Source organism: Rhineura floridana, chromosome 1 (genome assembly GCF_030035675.1).
Source record: "Rhineura floridana isolate rRhiFlo1 chromosome 1, rRhiFlo1.hap2, whole genome shotgun sequence".
NCBI classification, from domain to species: Eukaryota; Metazoa; Chordata; class Lepidosauria; order Squamata; family Rhineuridae; genus Rhineura; species Rhineura floridana.
In genome coordinates this window covers 208213675-208228702 of record NC_084480.1, presented here as the reverse complement: position 1 = coordinate 208228702, position 15028 = coordinate 208213675, and the positions used below count along the sequence as shown (strand labels likewise).

General features: G+C 40.5%; 1 protein-coding gene across 1 annotated transcript in view; it reads right to left on the bottom strand.

The window, feature by feature from the left end:
* Positions 1–1953: 1953 nt before the first annotated feature.
* Positions 1954–15028, bottom strand: part of CDYL (chromodomain Y like) — a 157942-nt gene continuing 144867 nt past the window's right edge. The window contains exons 6-7 of the mRNA XM_061591156.1: positions 8425–8568; positions 1954–3956 (exon numbers count right to left, since the gene is read on the bottom strand). Of these exons, the coding sequence (XP_061447140.1) occupies positions 3798–3956; positions 8425–8568 (303 nt within the window). The 3' untranslated portion in view covers positions 1954–3797. The remainder of the gene's footprint in view (positions 3957–8424; positions 8569–15028) is intronic.

Genomic DNA, 15028 nt, shown 5'->3' with positions numbered 1-15028 from the left:
TGTTTTATGTTTTTATTCCTACCTGCCCTGTCAGCACTGCTGAAGCACAGGGCCGAAATGTACCAGACATGAACATGTTGCCAGCTATCAGGGACACTCTCAACACAGATAACAAAACAAAATTAAAACTCATTTATTGTTGCCCATGAAGTTTTTTTCTCATGAAGCAAGGAGGAAGTTCAATAATGCCAGGAGTGTATTTTATCAATGTTTATTCTCAAATATATTTTGCCATTTTTAAAGCATGAAGCACAAAAAACGTAATAAAAATATTGGCATCATCCATCATTGCCTACTTTACATGGTAAGCTCTTTAGGGACTGGGACCTTTATGTTTTTGGCTATGTAATTCTGTAAGGTTCTATATGAGTTTAATTTTGTTTTAAATATTTGTTGCATGTCATTACAGGCTCAAGTGACCACTGCAGATGGAGACAGCTTGACCATAATTGCCCTGCTCTGGTATCCCGCCTGTTTAGATCACTACAATGGTAGGGATGTCTTCTACGTGCAGCTGGTCCAGAATAGGGTTGAAGTATAAACTGGGAATGGGCAATTTGACCATATTACACCTGTGCTTCATCAGCTGCACTGGCTGCTAGTCCAAGCCCAATTTAAAGGGCTGGTTTTGAACTTCAAATACCTAAATGGCTTGGAACTCAGGTACTTGAAAGGCTACCTTCTCTCATATGTAACCATCTGAACTTTAAGGTCTTTCTCAGAGGGCCTGCTCTGAGTGACCCCCATGAAACGGAGATAGCCACCAGGAAGTGGGCCTTTATATTTTTTTACGATTTAATTTATATCCCTCCCTTCCTTGCAGCAGGAGCCAAGGGCGGCAAGTAGTAGTAGCCCGTTATGGAACAGCCTTCCTGCTGAGATTCAATTGGCACCTCTTTCTGATATTTTCAGTGCTAGGTGAAGCCCTTTTTATTCACTTAGGCTTCTGACGTTTTGAAAAATCTGTTTGCTTTTATTGTTGTATATTGCATTTTAATTGTATTTGTTTTGTGAACCACCTAGCGAATGCATGGGTTAGTTATATAAATTCAGTTAATAAAAATACATAAAATGTTCATGAAGAACATGTGTACTGGATTTTCCTCTTTTTTGTGTGCTTAATGCCAACGGCCAGGTGGGCCCTATTGCCAAGCAAATGTGTGTGCGTGAGGGTAGGCATGAAGAGTAACTAGCCAAAATGTCTACATTTTTGTGTGAATCCATCTATTCTCATGGGCAGCAGGAAGATATATGCGGCTGTATAAAAATCTCAACATACTCACTTGACAAAGGATTGCTTGGAGGTTGGTCCCCAGATCATAGAATAAATTTAGAACTAAAAACAAGTCCTGAAACATTGGCCTAGAGGAGGCTATTGATACAAGTGGAAGGCTGTACAACTCACTGTTAGGTAAAAGAAGATTGTGTTTTGAACACTGTAGATTTATCATACTGGTTCACACCATCAGAAATACCTCCCCCCTTTTTTATATATAAATAGGAATAGGAACTTAAAACTGATAAAAAAATTGTTGAGTGGAAAGCCAGAAAGTGGCCTAGATTCAGAAATGTAGAAAATGTTCACTAATTACTTCTTGCAACTGTGTACAGAAAAGCATGTGCTTCCCCACCCCGTGTCCCAAGGTCTGAGGGACAATGGAAGTGAAGTTCCAAGCAAAGACTGAATTTTCCACTTGACACCAGTGGAAAGAGCTAATCCTGTTATATCTGCATGGAAGCATCTAAGAAGTGTAACAGATTGAAGTGTTAATCTCCTGTCCTTTTGTACAGCTTCTTTAATTTGCTAAAAGTGCAAATGAGAAAATAAGTAGTACAGTCTAAGGATAACCATCAGAGTTTTACAGCAATTTCAAGATTTGAAAAACTGGAATGAAGTATTTCCCAGGGGAGTTGGGAAGAAAGAGGACTACACATTGCAGCAGTTTTAAGAGGTGTTAAGAAATATTAGTTTTATTTTAACCAGTTCACAGCTGAATATTTATTCTATAAAAACTTTACAGCTTGTACAGTTTATATATAGTTCAAACTACTAAAACAAAAAAGTAGGTCCCACAGATGCAAAAATACTGTACCAATCCAAGGTAAAAGCAGATTTACACACTGTACAACTCTTCACTAGGATGAGGTGGTCAGGCTCCAAGTATAAAGTTCCAACTGTACAAAAATAATGTTTGATCCCCCCTCCCCCCCACATTCTTAATACATTCAGTAAGATTGCAGGCACAGATACCTAAGTATCTGGAGTCAGGAAGCATCATACACTCGTGAAAGGAATGCAAATTAGGCATGTTTACACAGGTCACTCTTATACATCTGTATATTATGCACGCTGATCCAAAAACGGCAATCTGCACGTGGAAAGCAAAGTCCCATGGGCATATTGCACTACTGGATGCAGTCCCATATGCACAAAAGGGCACTGTATGGGGGAGAGGGAGGAAAGATAAAACTGCATCCAGCATCTGGGTATTGCATATGTGATACTCCTGTATCAAGCATGCACTGCCTGCCAGATAGGTGATTCTTCTAACAGGAGACAGGGAGAGCTGATTCCAAGAACCCACTCTAACATGAAATCAGCTGACAGCACTAATCATCTTTTTGATGTTGGAGATCCTCATCCACTGCAGAATGCATGCAGCCTGCTGCTGCATGGAAAGATTTCTGGATTGGGCCATAGCATATAATTAAAATTAAAAACAAAAGATATTCAACATCTAATAGAAGGTAGTTTTTTTTTTAAAAAAAGAAAAATTTAATAGTGTGTCAAAAGGAATTTAACTTATTAAATAAAATATATTCTACGTGAAACTAAAAAATGAACATAAAATACATTTTTGGTGTAATTCATTAATTAAACCAGCAAACAGAAGAACAAAAAAACCTGTATATAGAGTATTTTTCTCACCCAGCAACAGAAGCAATTATGTAGTTAAAATAATTCAAGAACACTATTTTTTTTAATAAAACCCACTAAGCTATAATTTAAGATACCCATAGTATATATGGTATTTCAGTGATTCACTAATACTGCAAATGAAGCTTCTTTTTCAGCAATAGACTGGCTTCTTCATGCTCTCTGGGTCAGAATCGGGCATGCTCCCCAAAACAAGAAGGGCTGAGTGTTTTTATAGCATAAATCCTGAGCACACTCATTTTTTAGGAGGTGGGGTAGGGGCAGGGAGGAGACAGAGAAAAAAATATACCATTTAATTACAGGGGTTTCTTTTAAAAAATAATTGATTTTTAGAATGCATCGTTACTTGAGGTATTTTTAACCTTCCTCAAAATTCAAGGCAACACCTCTTCTTAAATAACTCTTTTTGGGCAGTGAAAGTAAGGGCTGGCCAATACCCGTTTTAATTCTGTACTCTAGTGAAAAAATATCTCATTGCTTCAGGACCTTCCTGCCATATACAAAATAATGCAACACCTCATTTTATCCACCATTTTCTTCTGATACAGTACTAGCCAATGATAACCAAGTAGAAGACAAAAGTTTGGTAGTGCACTCCATTATATTTTTTTTAGTTTGTGTATATAAAGAAATATAATATATATATTTATATCTATATATGGAGAAAGGAAATTTGTTCAATGCTTAACATACAGTACTTCTTTATTTTTTTAAAAAAACCTTAATAAAACCTTGTTCTTCCAAGCTTTAGTCCCACTCTTTCTGAGCGTCGGGCAAGTTTTATTTTTAAATTCAGCTAGGGCATCCATAAAATCCAGATGTCCAAGTAAATACAATTCCAGTGTCAATGCACATTTCTTCAAAATTCATCAATCTTCCTCTGCAAATACTTTAACATTGAGTCCATGCCTTGAGCAGAACCCCAAATTTTCTTTAAAACTTCACACTCTTTATCATTCGCTTGTTCCAAGTCCACCTTCATAATACTACGAACTAAACCTTTGGATTCTTCAAGTACCTACATAAATTTAAAAAGAAGATAAAATAAGCAGGAGACTATACAAAGAAAGAAAGATGCCATCATAATTAGGTCAGGTAAGAAGTGCACAGAGGAATGGCTTGCAGACTGTGGATGCTGTGCATTTGTACTCTGAACATTGCATGCCCATCAGTGAGAGTTTTGCCCTCTCCACACAGCATACTTTTTTACTTTCCTTTTTTCCCATAGGCGCAAGTGGCAGCTATTCACACTATTCACTATTTTAATGACCATCTTGTACTGTTTTTATGGTGTTTTATATTTTATTGTATGTATTGCTGTACACTACCAAGTTATATTGTATGAACTGGCAGTATACAGTAGTGGCCCGAGGGGCAGCGCATGTGGGTCTGCAGTGCTCTCCCAGCTTCCTAACATTGTGAGTCGCTGCCATTTACCAAGAGGGAGAGGGGAGGGACAAGGCATGGGGTGGCCGACCCAAGCAGACGCTGCTGAGTGTGCCACGCCTCAACAAGCTCCCTGTGCCTTGCACCCCTCACCTTCTCAAGAAGCAGCAGCGATCTGTGGTGCTGGGAAGATGGGAGATCAACGCAGCTCCACCTGCTCTGCTGGTATATAAATAACTTTCATAAACAAATAACTAAATAAAATTATAAGAGAGACTTATTGAGAGAGGCTTCCTACTGCCAAACACACTCTCAATAAGAGATCACTTTGGGCTGGGAGGACAATTTTACCTACATCAGAACAGCGTCCCCAATTTTCCTTTTCTTTAGGTTTTGTTCCCCAGTCCAGCTATACTTGCATGCAGCTAGTCTCATGCTGAAATGTGTAGCTCCAGTGTGTGTGTGTCTGTGTCTGTGCGTGTGTGTAAGAAATCAGTGACATGCAAATGGTATTATATTTTTCCACAGAAAAAAACCCAATGCTAAAAATGTGTTTTACAAAAATAACTAGTAAAACAGCAAATGAACACAACGTAAATCAAATTGGGTAACTGTAACGTAAATAAGACTAATCAAACCTAAAATCAAAGTTGCAAAATTATTTTCAGGTGACTGTCCACAGGATACATTTACGTGCACAGCTCTTCAGGCAAGCTCTTTAGTATGTCAACAGTTTACAGTGCCTTCATTTTTGTTGTTGTTCAAATATAAATAATGATATGACAGAATACTGTTGAGTTGTAAGTATTTTGAGACGTGACAAATTTTCCAATAAGAATAATTTTAAGAGCTTTGAATTTGTTTGAATATAATATTTAAGCAACCCTACAACAGTGTAATCATATACCTATAATGTCAGATACAGAAACTACTGAGTTCAATGGGACTCACTTCCAGGTAAGTGTGCCTAGGATTATAGCTAAGTGCACTTGATTGAATTCCCCCCTCCCCAATAATAAAAATTCAGTTCAGCTACTTCTGGCTATTGAAAAAGTTTTTTAGTTATTTATACTGCATGTAAAATTAACATAATATACTTTAAAAAGTTTTGTTTACTAAATTTAAGTCAAACGAACAGATCTCCACCGATTTAGGGTAGCTGAAGATTTTTGGAAACATGTTCAGATTCAAACTGTTTTGGAAAATCCACAACACTACAAAAAACATGTCCAGCCAGTCCAACAGGTCCTGGATGAACACTGGGATGTAAATACTGGTACAGACGTTCATTGGCTGCACATAAAGAAATCTGTGCTGATCTCCCTTCTGTATGGGGGGGGGATCAGTGATCCCCCACACTTAGTGCCATAATACACATCTCCTTTGATTATCAATAAGGGTGGAGAGGACTGTAAATGACAAAAGCGTACTGCTTTTTATCTGTTTGAATGTGTATTTTCCCTGATTTTCCCAGTCTGAAACATGATGGGAGTCTTTCTATATATTCCCCCTCCCCCCACAAAAGTAATCTTTGCTGCTTTTTAAAAGTACAAAACATTATCTGTACCTGAGCACACACACAACTACAGATATTCCCTCAGCAAGATTATTGCTCCCTTGTGGAGGCTGCTGTTAGCCGGCGCAGGACTTCCATGACAACCATAGGGCTGTCTCAAATGGTCATCGGTGCAATACATTGGACAGTGATATACTCTTTACCCCAAGTGATATGAGAGATAGATTGAAGGTGTGTGTGTGGGCAAAGCACTCCCTTGTTATGGTCAGACCTATTACCTGGTGACATTTGGATTGGTAATGGCAATTCTCCCCGTAAAGGTGGTGGGCCCATTTGGATGGCCCATCCTCAGAGACTGATAGAACCTGATGTGTTCCTGAATGCTCTGGGGGATTTTACGGCAGAGAAAGCTGACAAACCTGTCGAAGCCCTGGTCGCGCTATGGAATGGCAAGATGAAACAGGCAGCTGACATAATTATTGCCAAGCATCCTCTCCAGCATCAGCATATAACACCTCTGCTCAGAGATTTGCACTGGTTGCTGATTTGTTACCGAGCCAAGGATGTTTTTCTTTCTGTCTGTCTGTCTGTGTTACTGAGAGACAGTGTGGTATAGTGGTTAGAGTGTTGGACTATGACCTGGGAGACCAGGGTTCGAATCCCCACACAGCCATGAAGCTCACTGGGTGACCTTGGGCCAGTCACTGCCTCTCAGCCGCAGAGGAAGGCAATGGTAAAACCACCTCTGAATACCATTTACCATGAAAACCCTATTCATAGGGTCGCCATAAGTTGGAATTGACTTGAAGGCAGTCTATTTCCATTTTCCATATAGTTTACTATTGGTATATAAAGCTTGGGACTAGTTCACTTGCAGGACCGCCTTACCCCATATGTGCCCAATTGACTGTTCTGATTTGCGGAATTGGCACTGTTACATTTGTCACAAAATATTTGTTCTGCACTTGTAAGAAATTGTTCTTTTAGTGTGGCAGCGCCTACACTTTGGAACTCTCTGCCTACTGACATCACTCAGGTGCCTTCGCTGTACTCTTTTTGGTGCCTGCTTAAAACATTTCTCTTTAGGCAAGGCTATCCAAACACACAGATGTTGATGTGTCTTCTTTTAGTCTAAATGTAAATGTACTGCCTTCAAGTCGATTCTGACTTATGGCGATCCTATGAATAGGGTTTTCATGAGGCTGAGAGGCAGTGACTGGCCCAAGGTCACCCAGTGAGCTTTATGGCTATGTGGGGATTCGAACCCTGGTCTCCCAGGTCATAGTCCAACACCTTAACCACTACACCACACTGACTCTCTCTTTTAGTCTACTGCTAACTTAATCATTTTAAAAATGTGTTTAATTACTTGTTTTTAACTGCCTTTATTGATCATTTTAATTCTTCTTGTAAATCGCTTTGAGGCTTTCTTACCATCAAGTGGTATATACATTTTGTCAAATAAAATAAATAGATAAAAATATATTCATCCCTCACTGGTTGTTGGAGGCTATCTGGCTCTCTAGGTGATATATTTGGCTACATAAAAATCTTTTTCTAATAACAAGGCACTAAATCTGAACAACAAAATTTTAAACAAAGGTTGATTTGCAATCCACAACTGAACGCTCCACTGCAATCTCAATCGGACCCTCACTGAACATCATGGAACTATTTCAAAAAGACCATCGTAATAATGAAAAGCAATCTGTAGAGAACAACCACAAACACTTATAATACTTTAGAGGATTTTATATTGCTTATTTGTTCTACTTAATTATTTAACTGTGCAGGTGCGTGAGCTCTTTAAGAATTTACAGAATAAAAATATTATCAATAATGATTATTTAATGCAGCAAAAAACTGTAAGGTTTAATTGTGTCTCTGTGACTTCAGTCCATTAATATGAAGCTCAAGCTATGCACAGCCAGGAAAGTTGCATACGATCATATTTTTTATTATATGCGGAGGCCTTATGAATGGTGAAACCCTATAAACTGTGCAAATATTTATTTTATGTGTAGCAGTATGATTTTTTTTGGTTCATTTTGGTCTGTCTTAGGCAAGCAGATATAGAGAGAAACAAAACAAACCTCACAGCTTCAAACACTCTGTTCAAATATCAAAGCAGTTAAAAGCAGCTCTTTCCATCTATAGTTTAGAGGAAGTTATTTTTGGCTAGGTCATTCAGTACAACTGTGGTCCTTATTCTAAGAAATAAGGCTAACTCAAAGTCCACTTTCCAGATTTATACAAAAATTGCCACAACATATTAAACAGCTTATTATGAGCAGTATTACAGCTATGGATAACTCCCTGATGGATATTAGGATAGTGTTCATGGGATTAGTTCACACTGTCACTTTCCCCTCCACACAAGCTGTCCCATTATGCAGCTGGGCATATACTTCATATAACATTAAGGAAGCTACACTGGCTTTCCCATGTTTTGGGGTATATCCGTGGCCAAGGAGGGTTCAGTGGTGCTCATGCACTGGGAAAATTCACTATATGAAGTGGTCCTTAATCACTAAATATATCTTGCTTATTAAACCTGAAGTAAAATAAGATAAGAGAGACTTACAACTGAATTACATGTGACAAGTTCCTTAATTCGAACCATGACTTCCTGTGTGAACGTTCCTGGCCAGAAAACTTGCGACACAAGTCCTTTTGCACATGCTTCTTGTGCAGTCAGTTTCCTTCCACTAAACAACATTTCATTTGCCTGAGGAAGATAATATTTTTGTAATATGAAATATAATGAGATATAAAAACATCATGAATACAATGTGGTTTCTAGAAATGATTCTCTGGACTATTTCTTATTTGTTTTCTTTTTTCCTGGATTTTGAAACAAAATCAAATACTAAAACTACCACTAATAAACATTTAGTAGTAAACCCCCTGAACTAAGCATGGCATACAATTTAGGTCTGCGAAGTGATTAAAGAATTGATGTTAGTTATCTCCTTCTACCGCTTATTTTTTTTAAAAAATGTGCATATTGCCAAAAACTCAATATAGATCTTTGCATCAGATAATGGAGGAAGTGGGAAACAACAATTTAATTTTTAAAAGTCCTATCATTATTAGAAGGAAAAGCCCATCTTGATATTCTTTTACATTCCTTATCACTGTAGTATAAATGAGCAAAGCAAGCAAGTATGCCCTTAGTTCCAAACTTCACCAATTCAGATTGGCTTTAGTTGATTGACCAATCAAGATTGTAGCAAGACACAAGCATGAAGGGAGATGACATTGTTGACAAAGAGAAACTTTGCTGAAGAAGTGGATGTTTACTGTGATGCTGCCAAAAAACCATAGTTAGCAAGCAAGAGACAAGCAACTTAAAAAATTCAGCTGTTAAAAATATTTTTTCCCGTTAAATTCCTTGCATCCACCAATAGATTTTGTAGCTAAAAATATTAATGCCGAACTAAGATAAACATATATTGCATTATAACATAGTCACTGTTAACGAGACTGTGATAAGTGGTATATAAATCATCAAAATAAACAAACGGATATCCAGCCTGAAACAGAGCTCACTGAATTCAATGGGTCTTTTTTTGGATTAGATTGAAACAAAGCATTATTATAGGCAGATCACACACTTTGAAAAAAGTTTTTTTAAAAAGGGAGATACTCTTGTCGTTTGTATTCCATTTCTGTTGTCCTTGTTTTATCTGGAAAGCAGCCTAGCTTGTACAAGCAAAATTGAGAACAATTTCCACTTGAATTAGTTTCAGTCAAAAAGACTTTGGCTTAAATGATCCAGTACTGTCACCTTTTCTAGTCACATGCCATAGAGTCACCTGCTCATTTAGGTTTAGGTTTCAGCCAGATCAAAGCTCTTGATTGGCTCCCAAAGGCCACTGCTGTGATCTGTACCAGGAAGGTACAATATGAAAGCTCAGAGTACTAAAATAATGAGAAGATGTACATTTCTCACAAGGTGTTCATGGACTTCACCATGTCATTCTACAGTTTTAATTAATTAATTAATTAAATTAATTAACTGAATGAGAGGAGAAAGTCACCAGATGCTTTCAGAGTAAGAGTCTGTAACTGGCAGAAGGCTGGCCCTCCCTGCGTGTGAGACAGGAGTAGTAGTAGATGAGCTCTGTGTGAAAAAGTTTGAATGGGTGTGACTGTTCCCAATCCTTGCAGTGGCCTACTGGGATAATTTGCTCCGGCAGGCTTTGTTGGTGGGCTCATGTTGGACCCATATTAGGTGTTTAGGAGGAGTCTTAGTACGGAGGAACATGGGTGATGCCACCACAATTTCAGTGATTACGGGGCGAGGAAAATATAGCCATGGGGAGGTGGTGAATTACCCAAGAAGGCGAAGGCAAGGCTATCTGCGCCTTGTTCCTTGCTGCCACTCCTCTCATGGTTTGGTTCCTCGTTGCTCATTTGCTGTGCCCACTGGCCTGTGTGTGTTGTTGTTTAATGCCAGATCGGTACTTAATAAGTGTCAGGCTTAGGTGGGCAACACAGCCAGTTCCAGACAAGACGGTTAGGAGTTAAAGACACAGTGAAGCCGGTAATTGACAGCACTTGGCAGAAACGCCCAAGGTCAGGCTGCAGCTGTAACTGATAAGTGAAGCAGCAATAAAAAGGCTTCAATGAGCACACAGAGGTGTGGGGGTAATAGGAAAGCATTATAGAGTTGGTTGGTGAGCAAGAGATGGAGCATGGTGTGAAAACAGTAAAGTTTTGTTTTCTTAAAGACTTGGCTGATGGTCTATTATTTCGGTCGGCGACTGGCACTGATAAGCAAGCTAAAACGCTACTGGACTCTACTGGTTATACTGGTAAATTGGTGCTGCACTCTACAAGGGTTATGGGCCCAGTTCCAAACCAGTAACACCCAGTTAAAACCAGTGAGCAAGCTTGTGCTACGCCGGACAACCGAAGGAAGCTGAGCCGGAGAGCTGGTGAGCTGTGCGAGAGCGGCAAAGCAGAGATAGAGAACCATGTTGCCTGGAAACCAAAGTGATAAGAGGTCTGCAAGAATGACTGGAGTAACTTTGGCTGGCATTCCACTGGAACGTCTCTCTGAATGAAATTACTCATGCTGGCGGCTGCGGATGCAAGCCTATCTAAACAGAGAAGATTTATGGAAGGTAATTGACCAACAACCCCCCTCCGTTCCACCACCTGCTGAATGGCTACGCTTGGATGAAAGAGCGAAGTCATTAATTATCTTGGCTGTTGGAGACTCGCAACTACTGCTTCTAAGAGGTAAAGAAACTGCTAAAGAAATGTGGACTGCTTTAAGAGCATATTATGTTCAAGAAACAGCTAGCAGTAGAATAAGTCTTGCGAGAAAACTATACAGAATGCAGCTAACTGACGAAGTAACTATGTCAGAACACTTAATGAACATTACAAGCCTGTTTGTAGAATTACAAGAAAGGGGAGTGGAACACTCTGAAACGCAGCAGATCTATATCACTCTTTCAACACTTAATGACTCTTCGAATCCTGTTATCAGTGCACTTGAAGCGATGCCCGATTCTGGACTTTCGTTTCGATATGTTGCAGACAAACTAAAGGCAAGAGGGACGGAACGAAAGGAGTGAAAGAAAAGAAAAGAATGAGATAAAGGCTTTTGGGACTAAAGCTTGTTACAACTGCGGCTCCTTGCATCATTTAAGGCGGGACTGTGACTTACTGAGAAGGAGGAGGGACGGAAGAAAACCCTCACACGTGCAGTTGGTGAGTGCAAAGACAAAGAATGAAAAAGACTTTGTTAACAGAGACAATAGTTTGTGGGTCCTGGACTCAGGTTCCACCCATTCACTGATAAAAGATAAAAGTCTATTTAAAACAATGGTGCCAGCTAATGAAGACGTGAGTTTAGCTGATGGCACTAAACAACAGGTGATGGGTAAGGGTACTGTACAGTTAGGTGCTTTACAAACAATAATGACAAATGTTTTATTTGTGCCTAATTTAACTAACAACATTCTGTCAGTTTCAAAACTATTGCAAATGGGTTATAGCGTGTTATTCAGTAACAAGAAATGTGAAATAATGAAAAGGGGAAAGGTGTGCCTAAAAGGATATTGTAAGGAAGGCATGTTCTATGTAAATGTAAACCCTGCAGTACAAGCCTCACTAGTAACGCATAAGAAAACACATGATAGATGTATCCATGAATGGCACCGAAGGCTGGGGCATGTAAATTATGAGACTGTGAAAAAGGCAGAGCAATTCAGTGCTGATGTACAACTAAAAGACTGCAAGCAATACATGCAGTGTGAAGTATGTCAGCAGACAAAGGCCACTGTAGCTCCAATTAACAAAGTAGCTGAAAGAAATACAGATAAGCCTTATCAGACAATACATGTTGATTTAGCGGGACCATTTCCCAAAACAAAAGGTGGTGCTAAATATTTTCTCGTGATTGTTGACGATTTTTCAAGATTTTGTCATATAAAGTTATTGAAAACAAAAGATGAGGCTGCAGAGCAATTAAAACGTTTTCTAAACAGAGTAGAAGTGCAGCATGGTACACAGGTGCAACAGATTAGATCTGACCAGGGCGGGGAGTTCACAGGAAAGTCCCTGGAAGAATATTTTGAAAAGAAAGGAATAAATCATGCTGTAACCGCCCCGTTTTCTCCACATCAGAACGGGACAGCAGAAAGGAAAAACAAAACATTGCAGGATGCAATGAGAGCAATGTTAAAGGATTCAGGCCTTGATCAATCTTTCTGGGTTGAAAGTTTAATGTATGCTGCTTATATTCAAAACAGAGTACTGCATAGAACTATTGCCATGTCACCATATGAACTGTTGTACAAAAGAAAGCCCAGACTACTACACATACTTAAATTTGGTTCCCCATGCTGGGTGCATGTTCCCAAGGGAAAGAGAAAGGGGAAATTGGCTCCCAGAGCGAAAAAGGGATATGTGTTGGGGTTTCAACATGTGAATTACCGCGTGTGGGTTCCACAGGATGGTAGTGTAACACTCAGCAGGAGTGTTAGAACACAAGAACAAGACTCAGAGAACCACAAAACATATGTAAATCTAGATTGCAGTGACACAAATGGCATAAATGCAACAGAGCCTGCTCAACAAATAAAACAGGAAAGGGAAGAAACAAAACAGGAGATAGAGACAAGCAGCTCTGATTCCAGTAGCAGTGCATCAAGCACAGACATAGATACAGAACAGGAACAAGAAACAGAAACATTAAGGAGGTCAACAAGACAAAACAAAGGGAAACTTCCAGAACGTTTCCAAGTATCAGCCATACAGAGTGAGACAAACAATGAGGAAAACAAACAGAGCAAAGTAATAATAGACAGTGATACCCTGTTCATAAATAAAATAAGAGAACGAATGGCAAAGTATGCTCAAGACGGTGACAGTGACTGTGCATATATGTGTTAAATGTGTAAAGAATGTAGAAAAGTGAAAAATGCCTGAAGACTGAACAGATGTAAGATAGTAAAAAGCAAATGTATGTAACAAAGGAAATGTATAATTGTACTGTGAGAAAAAATGTAAAAGTTTAACTTGAAACGTCTGTCTGGAAGGTGGGGGCTGTCAGGCTTAGGTGGGCAACACAGCCAGTTCCAGACAAGACTGTTAGGAGTTAAAGACACAGTGAAGCCGGTAATTGACAGCACTTGGCAGAAACGCCCAAGGTCAGGCTGCAGCTGTAACTGATAAGTGAAGCAGCAATAAAAAGGCTTCAATGAGCACACAGAGGTGTGGGGGTAATAGGAAAGCATTATAGAGTTGGTTGGTGAGCAAGAGACGGAGCACGGTGTGAAAACAGTAAAGTTTTGTTTTCTTAAAGACTTGGCTGATGGTCTATTATTTCGGTCGGCGACTGGCACTGATAAGCAAGCTAAAACGCTACTGGACTCTACTGGTTATACTGGTAAATTGGTGCTGCACTCTACAATAAGACCACTCTCATCCATGACATGATTGTGGATGAAGGTGCCGATTTGGTGTGTATTACCGAGACCAGGATGGGTGAGCTTGGAGGGGTTCATCTGACCCAGCTTTGCCCACCTGGATACTTGCTGCAGCACCAGCACAGGCTGCAGGGAAGGGGGGGAGGAGTTGCTGTGGTCCACAGCACCAGGAAACCACTCTGTCTTGGAGCTGGCTGTAAGGGCCTGCACCTGGCGTTGGGCCGAGGAGACAATAAACTAGGGTTGCTGCTGGTGTACCATCCACCCTGCTGCCCGGCAGCTTCTCTAACATAGCTGGTGGAGGTCATCTTGGCTGTGGCGTTGGGGGAGCCCAGAACGATAGTGCTGGGTGATTTCAATGTCCATGCTGAGGCTGCCTCTAGTGTTCCGGCTCAGGACTTCATGGCCTCCATGACGACTATGGGGCTGTCTCAACTTGTTACTGGCCCTACACATAGGGCAGGGCACACCCTCAACTTGGTTTTTGCTCCAGATGGAGGAAGGAGTGGTCTGGAGATAGCGGGGGTGGATGTCACCCCATTGTCATGGTCAGATCACTTCCTGGTGAAGTTTAGACTTATGGCTCCGATCCTTCCATGCAGGGGTGGTGGACAGATTAAGATGGTCCGCCCCCGGAGCCTAATGGAATCCACAGGATTTCTGAATGCCCTGGGAGAGTTCCCAGTAGATAGAGCAGGTGACCCTGTTGAAGCCCTGTGGAACACTGTGGAACACTGTGGAACAGCGAGGTGCGTCGGGCTCTCGACACGGTTGCCCCTGAGCACCCTCTCTGGCACTCTGGAGCCCAGCTTGCACCTTGGTACACCAGTGAGCTAAGGGCAATGAAACAGTCTGGACGATGGCTAGAGCGCAAGTGGCGAAAGACGTGCTGTGAGGCTGATCAGGCATGAGTAAAACATCATAACCGTGCCTACTGTGCGGCAGTGAGGGCGGCGAAGAAGGTCCACTTCTCTGCCTCCATTGCATCCTCAAGTAGCCGTCCTGCGGAGCTTTTCTGTATTGTCAGGGGTCTGTTGACATCAACTCCAGGAAATGGAGTCTTAGATCCTTCGGAGGGCCACTGTGAATTGTTTGCAAGGCACTTTGAGGGTAAAGTTGCTCGCCTCCGTAGCAGTCTTGATGCCCCATCCACATCTCTGTAGTCCCCAATGAGGTGTCCAGTGCAACCTCTGTTGCAACTTCTTGGGAAAGGTTTCAGTTGATGCGGCCTGATGATGT